At 30.9% G+C, this 15,237-nt stretch overlaps 1 protein-coding gene across 7 annotated transcripts in view; it reads left to right on the forward strand.

Annotated features, from left to right (window-relative positions):
• The window catches only part of LOC125055878 (protein sickie), a 162,077-nt gene that overhangs the window by 60,580 nt on the left and 86,260 nt on the right, over positions 1-15,237 (forward strand). For all 7 annotated transcript variants that reach the window (XM_047658534.1, XM_047658535.1, XM_047658536.1 and 4 more), the window contains exon 2: positions 1,564-1,746. In XM_047658534.1, the coding sequence (XP_047514490.1) occupies positions 1,564-1,746 (183 nt within the window). The remainder of the gene's footprint in view (positions 1-1,563; positions 1,747-15,237) is intronic.

Consider the following 15,237-nt stretch of genomic DNA (forward strand, 5'->3'; position numbering starts at 1 on the left):
ATAGAACTCAACTTAAAAATGTGTATAATTTAATTAGTAAATAATACCTACCCTCTGCTCTCGCTTATAACACGACTCACGACTCACAAAAAAACGGGTAATTATGCACAAAACCGAAAAGAAAATACCTTTTTTGTATAAGGTTACCTATTGTGATAGTTAGCAATAGTAATTGTTTTAATAAATCTTATTTAATTATATTACAAAATATAACAGTGCCGCAAGATGGCACTCGAATGATAAACAATGATCAGTAAATAAATACAGTATACATTCCTTTACAATATAATTTCAAGGGACCGATTATTTTTATTTGTTATAGAGAGGATTCGTTATAGGGAGTGAAGATATAATGTATGGATATTGGGTTAACCCAAATAAATTTAACTCATTTTTCTGTTATAGAGAGTTTTTCGTTATAATGAATGACGTTACAAGGGTTTACACTGTTTATAATTTGAATGGTTTTTTTTTTCAATTAAAAATTATAACCTGAAATTTTGAAAAATATCATTTATTCGGTCTACTAAATACAAACCTTTCGAAATTTTACGCTTCAAAGCCAAAGCCAATCTTTGTGTTGCTGGCGAATGGCGTTAGTTTATTCGGACGAACTTAGTTAAATTTTTGCATAGTACAACATAGCACCCTAGCACCATAGCACCCTGTTATATCCACAGGTTGTTATGAAAGACTCAAATTGTAACATTTATTATTGTTGATTAATGTTTGTTGTTTCTAGACAACCGTATACATGAACTATGCAAAAACTAAAAACAAAAAATGTCCAGCAGAAAGAAACATCGTCATTCTTTTGTTCATTCATGTATAGAAGTTAAAGTTGCAGTTTTCACTATATTAAAATCTTATCGCCCGTTCTGCGTGCGTCAACAGACGCTTGGTACTAAAATTTTAGTGCACCCTTAGCAGCTTATTCTGACTCATAATCCCCTTAACAAAGGCTACCCAATATCTTTAAATCAGATATAGGACCAGGATCTAAACATGCATATTCGTATCTTAGAAATCGATTTTAAAATTTAGAAGCGAAGAGTTTAAACGTGTTCTGTTTTCAAAAAATCTACGTTACATACTTTAATCGAATAAGGCTTTTATTTAAATATACTAAACATTGTTTGTATTCGATACTTAAAAATAAATTCTATAAGCCTCAGGTAAGGAGTATATTGATATGAATTTAATATATATAATATGAATGTAATTTTAACCAACTGTAAAAGTGATAAAGACAAATTATTTAATATGTATTTCAGGCTTTTAGTAAGAACAGGGAGTAAGTTTACAGGCATTTTACAAACCTTGCGCAAACCATAGCCAATTACCTATTATTATTATAATATTTAATATTTATGGATTAGACCTTTATTTATTAGTACTTTATTGCATAATGATGGAAAAAATGCAATGAAATACTAACCGTTACTACTACTCTATTAAAGAAAAAATTATCAAAAATCGGGAGGAATTATGAAACTGACCTACGAATCTTATGATTTCAATATGAAATGGGCTTTTTTATTAATAGTACATTTTTATTCATAGATATACACGGACTGGGCGAATCATTACCTGGAGAGGGCGCGGTCCCGAAAGCGCGTGGGTACATCCGGCGGCGGGTTAGCCCGGGACTGCGCCGACGGGTTGCTACTAGCTGACGTCTTAGAGGGTGTCACTGGACAAAAGGTACCACGAGCCCATAGGAAACCACGAAGCCCACAACAAATGGTGAGTATTTTCATATTTTTATTTTCCCATATTTAAGATGTTAAATTATTACACTGCATACTTATGCTAAGATATTAATAATCAAATTTGGGCTTAACCCGTATAAGCAAATAAGATTGACACAAGGTATATTTAAAGGATTTTAAACGAGTTTTAGCTTCTGATCTTTTATAAGCGTGATGTACAACTACAACTGTAATAATCAAACACTAAATATAAGTAATATTTAATGCCAACTCTAGGATGATAGGGAGAGATAGCTTCTTGTCAATAAGGCCGCGTCGTCTCAATATTTAAGTGGCCTGAAGTTTTGCGTTTGCGATCCGTTTTGACTTTGCTGTTTCATATTATTATGGAATGGAGTTTTAAATAAATGTTTAAGAAGACATCGAACCGGGCGCGGTCATATATTGTGCAATTACAATAATAATGATACATCCTGTTCAAGTATAAGGTTAATTACAGGAAATAATTTTACTATTATCATCTATCACATAACGATGATTCTATGGAGTAATAATAATTATTATAATTGTTATTGGAATGTCTGAATACTTTTTGCGACTTAATTGTTCTTAGAGGTTGGTTAATTGTACAAAGTTATATACTATTCATTAAAAAAAAACACTAAAAAAAACTTTCAGAGACCGAGTTAAATAAATACAATTAACTCTGGCCAAGGTTATATAATAGATATTTATTAAAATATTGAATATCCCTATACATCCACATAAGGGCACGGGTAACTCTTCTAGCCCTCTATTGAAACAGGCATATAAATGTGTTTGCCATATTCTGGATTATGGACCTTCTTTAAACAATAAATAATTATATTAAGAAATATTCAAAAGACGGGAAGGTATTATAACAATTATTCATCGAAACATTTTTGTCCTGGAACATTGTTTATAAAATTATATCCGACAAATGTTTATTATTTTACGATTAAAAATGAAAGCGTATTTTGTTTGCTTGAAATAGCTATCAAGTCACAAATCACTCAGGTACACATATGGACGGTTATGTACACTGTTGTCAAAAAAAAGTACTGACGTCAGATTGCATTCGGTGCATCCTATTTAAGCGCGTACGTGAAACGCATAAGGAATATAGTTCCATGAAATTAATTGAAGGTGTACAGTGTGGATACATTTATGGGATAAGTAGCCCACAAACCCAATAGTAAAACGCTGTTGCTTCCGGCATGTAAGAAAGTGGTGATAAGATTTATTGGTTTCCACTTGAGACTAATGATAATTTTCTATAATTACGGAACCTAATGTGTTTTTACAATCATTTAGTGACGTTGAATAATAACGTTGCTATACTATTACGTAAAAGGTTAAGCTATTCTACCTTTGTATAAATACCATTTTTGCTATTGAGCTTGTGGTCGACAATTAAAAAAGTCTTATGGTATCTGTGTAATCTGTGGTCTCGATTTGAAAGATATACTACAAATCTGTGGGAACTTTTTTTATATATTAAATACTTGTAGTCTACCAAGTATATCTTAATAATGTTGCTAGTAAAATTAAAACGAAGTTAAGAAAGCAACATTGTTTTAAACAAAAATGTAAGAACATTTATCAATAATATAAACAATTATAATGCCATAATATCAATAATTTATAGGTGTAACATTCCTTTGTACTCAACTCAATCGGAAGTATTGTTTAAGCATGTGTTGAACGAGACGTGTTTTGTAAACCATAGTTAAGAGGTCAAAGGCTTTCTATTAGTTAAACAATAGTGTTCGAATCTCGGTAAAATATACGTTTCGGCCTGTACTAACCAATACGAAAATTATCATGAAACAGAGGTCGAGATATTACTCTGCCTCATGTTGTAAACAACAGAACTTTGAAAAACTATGGTCGTTCTCACTTTGAATCAGGCCTAGTTAGTCTTAATAACTATTGAGACTAACAAAGAAAAATACCAATGGCGCTACAAGCTTTTTAGATTTGGGCCTTGGATTTCTGTAACCGTTTCGTGGTAATTTGTTTTCTGAGACACGCCGTGGACTTATTGGGTTTAATAAATGTCGGTTTCCTAGCGATGTTATTCTTCACCGAAGGAGTGTTAAAACCACGTATAGTCAGAAAGTTCATTGGTGCTTCGCCGGTGATCGAACCTACGACCTCAGGGATGAGATTCGCACACTGAATCTTTTTAAAAGCCCTTAAATTGTTCAATATGGTCATTAAATCACTGTAACAATATTATATTTTTTGAAAAAAATAATTATTGTATTTAATAATATTGTATGTTTCATTTATTTTTTAATAATTGTTAATTTTAATTTTATTTTCCTATCTTCCTAAGGTATTTATGGAATATCTATAGGTGGAGATTTGTAATTAGTACTGATTTAATTTTATTGTAATCATAATTTACTTTTTGTTAAAATACTGTAAATCTTAATCTTTAATAAATAAATAATAAAATACATAATTATTCATTACATCATTAATTGCCTGTAATAATATACACTCAAATGCAAAGATACAATGCACACTAGAAATTAAATTAAGAAGCATTCAAAAGCTTTGAAAAACGGACCCAAATATCATTTAAAACATATAATGCAAAACCAATTGGAATCTTTTGAAATCATTAAATGTTGAATGCAGTTTGTATTAACTCCAACGAAATGATTGAATTTAATTAACACAAAAGAAACGATCAATCACTGTATTTTAAGATTTTAAATAACAGATTTTTTGCGGACTTTAAAAAATATATTAAGCTAGCTATCTAACTTCAAGATTGTGATTAATTAAAAACTTTTGTTATACATAATAAAGTGTTTCTCTTTCAAAAACGCGTGTATAAACGAAAATAAATAACTATATGTTATTATAGTTTATTACTTAACTAAATGGGTTTGATTCCTATTGTTAGGTAAGGGTTAAAATCAATAATTCTATGTGATAAACATATCTTTTGTCTGCGTGAGGTCGTTCACCCGAAAACGATTTTGATATTATTCACAAAAATCTAGATCATTCCAAAATAATGCAGATTTTTACCGGTAAAGGAAACTTCAAACTCGCTTTAGTAGTTATGAAGAGTACTTAATAAAACAAAAAGTTTGTGTGTTACAAACTTTATTCCTATAATATTCATGTTATTTATTATGTGTTTGTCTCTCTATCGGTTTGTATAGCCCTTGTAAATTAATATAATTATAATTTGTTACCTTTACTTTTGTTACCGCCTATTGTAGTCTAATCTATTTGTTAAAAATTTTCTAAGCGATACTAGAATAAATATTTTCTCAATACTAACTAGAAAAATCATTTCTGGTTCAATTACGAGTACAATGAGCCTTCCATTGTGAACACACTGCGTTTATTTTGCATTTAATAATACAAAAAGCTAATAATCTATTTGCGATCACCCGGATATAGCTGAAAGGTTTCGCGGTAATAGAAATTGGTATCATTTTTTGTACATTACTATGTTTATTATATAGGGGTAATTATATATTATATATACTATTAGGTAGTTAGGACTTTAGATTAATAGAAGCTAAGCATAGCGCTTATATGTTACAACTGTTTCTCTTTATTTAGGTAGCAATAGCTTACTGTAAAATTGAATTCTAACGCATAACACGTAAAAAGTTATCGGTTTATTATGTTAAAGGTACCTTATGTTTTCTTACCTAAATAATTATAGAATACTGCTTTAAGTAGGTCGTAACTCCTTCTTATAGGTACGAAAAGGCCCAGAACCCATCAATATTATATGTAGACATTTTTGCCTTCGCAATATGTAAGTAAGCAATAGTACATAAATATTTCTTGTTATAGGTAACTAGGTTACAGCGCATCGGAAACCGAAAAAAGTATTTCCCAAACTAGACTGTTATTTTAAATATAACCTAGCGGCAATCTAGCCACGTCGATGTTAAGCTATAAAATATATTATTTATAGAACCCTAGAAAATACTAAAATTAAAAAAATTAAACACGCAAGTAACGCGACACGCTGAAATTTTTTTCTTTAACGGTCAATAGAGAATTAATGAAACTGAAACTAAATGGCTTCTTCAATTAAGCGAAGTGTTAATTACACGATAACTCGATACATGCATCTTTCGATTTAATTTCTTCAAAGCTTTGAAATGAGCTCATTCTCGCGTCGAGTGGCGTCTGAATCGGACCGCAGTATCGTACGGACTGCAACTCGATTAATCTACGTGTTATCGACATTTAGTGCGTTTATTTGTGCCTTTTTAGTGAAATTGTTGTGAATCTGTGGATGTGTCTTTGAAAATAGGAGTTACTGTTATTACAGGTTGGTTCTAAGTTTAATTTTTTCTGAACACTCTTCTGAAGCCCTTCAGTATGTATGTTATGTTTTATATATTAAATCTTTGAAGATATTATAAACTACATGAAGTTATAACCGGCTTAACTATGATGTACCAGCCTATATTCTATATTTAAAATAATTAGTGAAACTTTTTAAAACACATCTATGATTTAATTACTTATATTCATAAATATTTTACTTATTTCCAAAAGTATTCAAACGCATAAAGAGGGTATCACTAGCGAGCATTACTATAGGAAAACAATATACCGTATGCTTTATTTTGACATTAGAAAACTTTGTAAAATTTCATACATTATCAATAAATTCATAATTTATACTAAATGCTTGCTATCTTAAGATAACTATTAATATCAATGTTTTTGCAAGATCTGTACCATGTTTTTTAACAACCTAATCAAACACTTAACGAAGAATTTTTTTTGGCGGTATATTGAAGTTTATTACAATATTTCGGATTACTTTTGTATCTTAGTGTATTCACACTGAATACTAATGAAGTTTGATTTGCCAGTAATAAATTGAACAGCTGTAAGATACATACTTAAGTAACTTTTCACACGTACTTAATGGTCAATCAGACGACTCATTGGTCTAGTGGTTAGTACCCCTGACTACGAATCCATGGGTCCCGGGTTCGATCCCCGGCTGAGACGAACATCGATGTGATGAGCATTTGGTGTTGTGCTTAGGTCTTGGGTGTTTAAATATGTATTTATATGTCTATCTATCTATGATATGTATGTATATCCGTTGCCTAGTACCCATAACACAAGCTTCACCAGCTTAGCATGGGACTAGGTCAATTGGTGTAAATTGTCTTTAAAAAAAAAAAAAAAAGTCATTAATTATGTGAATGTTCAACAGAGTTTGTATGATTTTAAAGTGTTTTGAAAAACGTACTGAAAAATAAACTGTTAACAAAGTGCGTGTAATATAAACATAATATTATAAAATACTTGATACCAATAAATAGATGTGTAGATATATTTAAGCTTTTTTTTAAATATGTATATTTACTTTTAGTTATATTATTGATGATGTTGCTTAGTCTAAAAAAATGAGGTATGATACTAAATAGTGCAATAGAATCTATATAACTCTCTTATTTGATCTCCAAGTGATTAAGATAGATACAAAAAGCTTCTAATTTGTTTAAGAAGAAACATGCAATTTTTCTTTTTTCAAAGACAATTCACACCAATTGACCTAGTCCCATGCTAAGCTGGTGAAGCTTGTGTTATGGGTACTAGGCAACGGATATACGTACATATTATAGATAGGTAGACATATAAGTACATATTTAAACACCCAAGACCTAAGCACAACACCAAATGCTCATCACATCGATGTTCTTCTCAGCCGGGATCGAACCCGGGACCCATGGATTCGCAGTCAGGGATACTAACCACTAGACCAATGAGTCATCAAATATTAACTCATCAAATTATAATTTATACTAATGTTACCGTTACGTCCAGTCCATATTTTGTATTTGAAATAAATTAACATACAAGGCTTATGAATCTGTGTACTAGTATAACGTTTATTCTATTTGTATCAAGACAAAAAATTGTGAGACAGCTTCAGGAACACGATTAAATACAATATGATTTTACTGAAGTAAGTAAGTAGTATATTTAAAGTAATTGCAGCTGTAATGCTCGTTTTCAAAAACGTAGTTAAAAACTTCACAGAAAAAATGATTTTACAGATTTCGTCTAGATCTGAGAGAGATTTACGTTAACCTCCACGAACCTCTGAGTAAAAAATAAGCTAACTTTGTTTCGATGTACGATAACAGATTCTTACAAATGTATTTTTATCCGTAAGATACGACACGAAACAGATGTTTTATAGTAACCGATATGTTATTTATTTTTCTTCAAAAAGTGGTTAGAACAACTGTTTTGCACATCATTTATAATGTTTGTGTTTTTAGTTTTTTAAGTCCATGCGGTATTTTCTAAATAGACATTTCCTTGTGTATCCACATATTTCGATCTGTGTATTACTTTATGTATATCGAAAAGTTGTATCAGCTAATCGTGTTTTAAACGCTTTTTAGTAAAAGCAAGAACAGTTTTTTATTCGTTTTTACTTCGACACCGCGCGAGCGTCCCAAATTGCAGCCTAGAGGTAATGATTGAAGGTTTTTTATTTACGAGTATTAATATAATATTTAGATTTTTTGTTTTGCAACTATGACTTTGATATTGAGAGTTAATACTCTTCGTTTTCAAAGTCATATTAAAAAAAGAGGATATCATACAAATGAAAGTCTCTTCAATACGTGAATAAAATACAACACTCGGTATAAGCCAGAATAAGTCACAGATCGTAAATGAAAAAGTACCAACGCCTGAGGCGCCAGTCATGTTTCGCCTTGAACTGTCGACTTCAAGGAGCCACAGATTTCATGTCAGGGAGTTCCACCGGTTAACATTTACAGTACAAAAGATGGAAGTCATAGGTAGCATTAACATTAATAAGCATTAACAGTAATAAGCATTAACAGTATTCTTCTGTGACCTTCCAGGAATAACTATGGATTAGCCTCAAATGTAGGCAGATCATTAATCAGACATGTATCTCGTTCAGAATTATACTACTAACTATACATACTCGAAACGTTGATACATGATTGTCATACCTCTGAGAGCGGCAAATGCTTCATAGAACACTGATTTCGAACTTTATAATATCGAATTGTAAGATGCTTTGTCCTCTTGGGCAAGTAGAACTTGATTTATGTACATATTATTCGTGATTAATAAAAAGATAATTGAACTAATTAAAAAAAACATTAAAGTAATTAACTATCAATACGGTGTACGTCAAAAACTGACAGCCCTGTCATTACCTCAGTAATCGCCAAAACCAGATCAGAAGTGGGACGCGTGATTAATAATACTTTAAACTTTTTGTACTAGCGCACATAGCGAAAAGGGGTCAACCGCTCACTCGTTATTAATAAATAAGAGGATATAATAGAAATCTAACTGAGGTAGCACAGATTATTAAAGTAAATAAATTCCATATTAAATCAATGTTTAAGATGCTAGCTTTTTCTTTTATTCAGTAGTTCATTACAAATGGGACAGATGATTAATAATACTTTAAACTTTTTGTACTAGCTCGCTTGACAAAAAGGGGTCAACCGCTTACTCGATAATTATGTAAATAAGCGTATGTCATCAAAATACCGATTCAAGCTTTTATCCGCTAATATTAACACAATCTAAATATCAGGTTACCATTTAAATATTGTCTTTGCAAGTAAAATTAATACAATTTCAATAATATTACTTTTACGCAAGCTATATTTTATTACCCGTAATTGCACTCACCTTTCTACTAAAGTCAGCACGTTAAGTGCACAGACTTTAAAAAAATTCTATAAAATTTACTTTTAATAATTGCGTGCTAATATTTAATGGTGTTCTGTTTTTATGTAGTACGTATGTCATATAGGTTGCGTAGGTTTTTTTATGGCAATAGTTTGAACTTTATGCCTTTATATAAAAGGAAACAAAGGGATAAGCTAGTTAAAGTTGCGTAGATTGTGGAGGCTTACACGCTTGTCATCTTTAGATTGACAAACGAAACTTCGCGTCCGTGATAACTTTTCAAAGTTTGATTTAAAATTAGAGTAAGTAGTTTTAAGATAGACGTATTCTTGATATTTTTTTTGTAATTATAACCAGTATAATTTAAATTTTTCATTCATTTCTACAGTGCGTAAGCCCGTTAGTACATTGCGGCAAACCAGCTAGTTACGAAGTTTCATAAATTTGTGGTTTCACCTGTTTCTTATTTAAACTATTATTACTCTCATCGATAGATTGAAGTTATTTATTTCAGATATAGAATAAAATGTTTTTTATTTATTTATTTAGTCATTAAGCTTATGACATCACACACAGTACTATCAATTATTTTACAAATATATTACATACATATATTACATCTAAAATGTGTGACAGTTACAGTAAACATAAGTTTCACAAAAAAAAAATAGAAATTAAAAATTAGAAATACAATTAAAACATATCCAAGATAATACAAGCACACAATAAAATAGAATAAAATTATAGAAATTTGTTGGCACTTAAAGCAAAAAAAAAAGAAAAATCATCAGCAAAACAGCGAATTAGGTTCGAGAAAGGCACCCCACAATGTTTTCTCTGAAACCGATCAGCCTACTACCGAATATATCCAGCTCCGGATAAGCTGTGTTCAATCCATTAAAATCGCGCAGAATTCGAACGAGATGTGCCTGAACTCCTAGGATGGTTTTGGCAGAAGGAATTTGGAAAATATTGTTGATTTTAAACCTAGGGAATGAGTATAATGTAATGTATAAAAAATATATGATCTATTTGTGTGTTAGAAAAATGGCTATTAATCTACGTCTGTAAAATATGAACAATATGAATTTAACACCGACTAAGCGAGCGAATTCATTGCCAAAGGATACCTTGTATATATAATTTCATATTATATATTTCCAAATGAAAATAGCCGTAAATTTTTCCCTAAGCTATATATAGATTTGTATGAGGAATATTTCTGAAACTGTATTAAATTACTGTTTACTATGACTCAATTGTGTAATGATTGGTCATAGGCTAAATCCTTCATTGTTTTTATAGCAATTACTTGAGGTCGGCCTACAGATTCTGCGAAATCGGACAAAAACAAGTGATGTACGTATACATATTTCAAAGTTCTAAGAAATTTAGATTAACTTTATTTAAATACTAGCTGACCCGGCGCACTTTGTTCCACCTTAGTCTAATAATATCGAGTTAACTTTAGTTAGACTTAGGATTTCATTAAGGTTAACATTCATACAAATTCTTTTTGCAAATATAGAAATGTTTTATTGCGTGCCATTGCGAAAGAAGAATGGCAGTTTTACACATTAGGCCTCTTCTCTCGAGCGCCAATATTGCGTTACTGCATGTCAAAGCACTTTCTGATATACAACATTTTTTGATGAGGTAACTTCGATCAAGATCAAATCATGCATCTCCTCATTCACCTCAAGATCGGAATTTCTTGAACGAAACTTGACACGAATTCGACGTAAAAATGATGCGTAGTTTTGTCAACGGATGGCACCACATGCTGTTTGCATTCGTAAAATTAATTTACTTATTTATTGTTATTCGATAACTTATCCGATATTTAAGTACTTATTCTGCTATTCGGAGTTGAGAAGAATCCACTAAAAAAGATATAACTAACATCGGTCCAGCCGTTCTCGAGTTATAAGTGTTGTAACAAACACGACTTTCTTTTATATATATAGATAGCAATACGAATTCGCGAATATCGAATATGAGGTTTTGATTTACATTTAATTTAATTAAAAATATTCACATGTTATTGGCTAGACTTACAAAACTATGATTAAAAGGCGTAAAATTTGTTTTTATGATGTAAAAAACCAACTTTTAGTAAATCCGTCAAAATTAATACAAGTTCGCTTATTGTAATATAGTTATCAATAAGATAAACTTAATTGTTAAAATACAGGTATTTTAATGGTCGTAACATCAATTTATTTTTATTCAACATCAACTTAATTTATTACAGTAAATTAAGAAACATAAAAGCTTAGATTGGAAATGATTAATCTTGTTAAAGATAATATCGGAGTTGTTCGAGATTATTAATTTGAATTTCGAATTGATACCTCGCGAATCGACATCGCGATTAAAGCAGCTTTTGGCCAAGCATTATTTTTGATTTATGAAAAGCTCTAATTCTATTTAACTAGTCTTAAAATAGTAATCTGTGATATTATCTACTATCTATACTCGTATTATACTAAGTAAAACTTACATTTGTCTTCGTAAAATCGGTTCAGCCTATTATAGGTAGGTATTATATTATAGGTAAATAAAAATGTTACTTAAAATATTTTTTACGTCCGTATAATATTGTGTGCATACTGCATACGCTCAAGATATTACACTGATCTTTTGTCTTTATAGACAAGCGATTCTCTAAGGAAAACAAATGCTAGCTTAATTCCCTCAGAAGCGGTTCATAATAGCATTTGTTATAATTTAAATCGCAAATAATATGACTCAAAGAGACTGACTTATCAATGCAATGTTTGCGCAATTAGATCGATTCGATAAAGGAATTCGAGTAACCCACATTTGCAATTATCTAATCTTATAGGAAATGGGCCAAGTAATTCCAAGTCCATTTGCTAAACTGGTGATATCGCAAGGCGTAGCTGCAGTGTCCAATGAAATATAACGCCTACATCAACAATCATACATTAAGTAGCTTCGTTTACTTTATTATTAAATGCATGACTTCGTTTGCGAAGATTTAGGGTAACGCCAAAATCTTTTTCAGTATAATATCTGTAATATAATCATAACATTGAATTAGACGTGTATTTTTTTGTATATTTAATTCGGATTTAGTATTACTCTAAGTTTGTAGGTACTGTACTATTTGTATTGATGCACGTAATTCCTTAATGTGCACAATACCATAGAACATATTTCTCAATAAAGCTAGCAAAAGTCGGTTACGCACTGTTTATCTCAATTTTTCTAACACGAAAATTGGCAAGTTGGTTTTAGCACGGTTTATTTCATTCGTTCAGTTCTATTTAACAAAAATTTAACTGTCCCAGATTGTGAAAAAACAACAATGCCATGTAAATAATGGTTTGCCTGGCCGTTTGAAGGATGTTCTAAATGTGGAAAACGCTCAAAACGGCCCATAAAAGTGCATTTTGCGAGCTATATTGTCCAGATTTACTGTGAAAATATGTGCACCTACTGTAAAAAGTAGGGCATAGTTGTACATTTTGTTTGTAAAGTTTGATATAGGATTTTTCGATTGTTTTGTCAACATTTTATACCATATGCTTTAGCATAAGCGAAAATCTACTTTCCTGGCAAAAGGATTTCGTTCTACTTTTTTTCTTTTATATTCTCTCGTTGTTTTTTTTATAAAGCTGTTGAAAATTGTTTAGGTTTTTAAGGGTTTAGGTCGAATGTCGAACAATTCCTTACTCTGCCTGCTTTTAGATCAAGGTTTTAGAGTTTGTCTGTATATATTACAATCAATATTAATGATTTTTGTATAGAAGAAATGGGCAGGAGGCTCATCTGATGTTAAGTGATGCAACAGGGCTCGCGAGTGCGTTGCCGGCCTTTTAAGAATGGCACGCTCTATTCTCGAAAGACCCTAAGTCGAATTTATTTGGAAATACTTCAGTGGGCAACTGTCTCCACATATTGGTGGTGCTATGATTAATAATTAACACGTTTTCTTGGATGATTGTAATGGCAAGAAATTAATTAATTAATTAACAATTAAAACGCCGTTGTTTAAATTCTTCAGCAGTGTTTATTTTAAGTTAAGACATTAATAAATTCCGTATGAACAGCTTTGCGCGAAATAAGTTTTACGAAAGTGATAAAATTTTTAAGTAGTTGGTATTTTGACCATAGTCATAAATTGACCAAAAAGCCTTTATTACGTGGATCTTAAGTGGAGTTTGGGAATGTTGTTAATGTATTACAGTTTTAACGACAATTAATGGGTTGTAAGTTGAACTGTTACGAGAATTAACTGTCGGTTAGTGGGTTACAATGTTAGTTTAAACTGGCTGAATCGTCTTCCATTAAGAAGTTAACCTTAAGTTAAATTTAGTTTTAGCTAGTAATAGGAAACTATCAAATATACATTTATATACCCAAACAGACTACGGAAATTTAAAAAAACACACGCATTCAACATTAATTAAACATATAAAATATAGTTATTAATTTAGTTTTAGTACACTTTATTTGGAAAAAAATTAGCTGGTATAACATTTTAATATTTTTACCACTATGAATTTAATAACTAGGTTTCGCTACTACGCTGTTTTCATGTTAAATTAATTCCAATCGCGATGGCCGTGACAGCCTTTCACACACCTATAATTTACTTCAAAATATTCATACTTTTAGTGTATCTCAAGCCGTTCAAGGTACACACATATAATAACGGGTTATTATGTATGTCCGTGTAGATCGCGTGACCGCCCATCACAACATACATTGTTCTGTTAAATTGATATCTTTTCACTACACCCCATAGAAGGGGACTTTATCTTGATTTATTATTGCTTTCTGAAAGAAAATGCTAAGAAAACGATAAATCAAGTCCGCTTAGTTATTTGGATATTTAAAAATAATTTCTGTTGCTGTACCTTCACCTGTATAGAGTCGATACCATCTTGTAAAAAGGTAGAATATGTGAATTAAAATATATCTAGAACCATACTAACACATTGTACTCAATCAAATACCATTTAATTATAAGACTCATCCATGTTTCCAATTTCCGTATTAAATAATATTATTCGGTGGTTCTATTAACTTGACCACGTATTCTCTCGTTATTAAGTATAAGTAAAGGATGTAGATTTTACAAATATTGATTTGTACACGGTTTTTTTTTACAGTCTAAGTTGTACATATCCGCTGGCGATGACTTACTTTGACAAGCGCCGATGATAAAAGTCAAAACGTAGAAACTCGATAGACGATAGCAATATCTTAATAATAATACATATATTATGTATATCTTCTGTGCGTGTATTGTAATTAAACTCCTAAACAGCGGGACTGCTGAACAGCGGCTGGCTGGCCTTTGACAAAATATTTTGTCTATTTACAAATGGATTTGAGAATGGATTAGATTTACAATTAGATGATTTTTTTATTGCAGATGTTTGTACAGGGTTATGTCTATCTGGTCCGCTAGTTTTTCCATAATTAATTTATATACAAAATATCAATTAGAGTGCAGTTTTTTAATTTACCAATTTACCTTAAGCATGATACAATCGCGTTTATTAAAATTACCGTTCACTCGATATTTCATATTTGGTGGTACAAGTTCGTACTTGGCAATTTCTGTTAAATATTTATGTACTTTCAGTCTGTACTTATCTTCATTCCGTTAATTCAATGAATCAGTGTCATGCACCTTGAAAACAGGCATGTGTTTTTGCAGTTGCCTGAATAATATAAATGTATAATTATTTGGTAATTTAACTCTTCATAATGTTGTTTCGTTGACGGTTGAATGTAGGAACATTTGCGCTATATA

This window comes from Pieris napi, chromosome 14, assembly GCF_905475465.1.
Source record: "Pieris napi chromosome 14, ilPieNapi1.2, whole genome shotgun sequence".
NCBI classification, from domain to species: Eukaryota; Metazoa; Arthropoda; class Insecta; order Lepidoptera; family Pieridae; genus Pieris; species Pieris napi.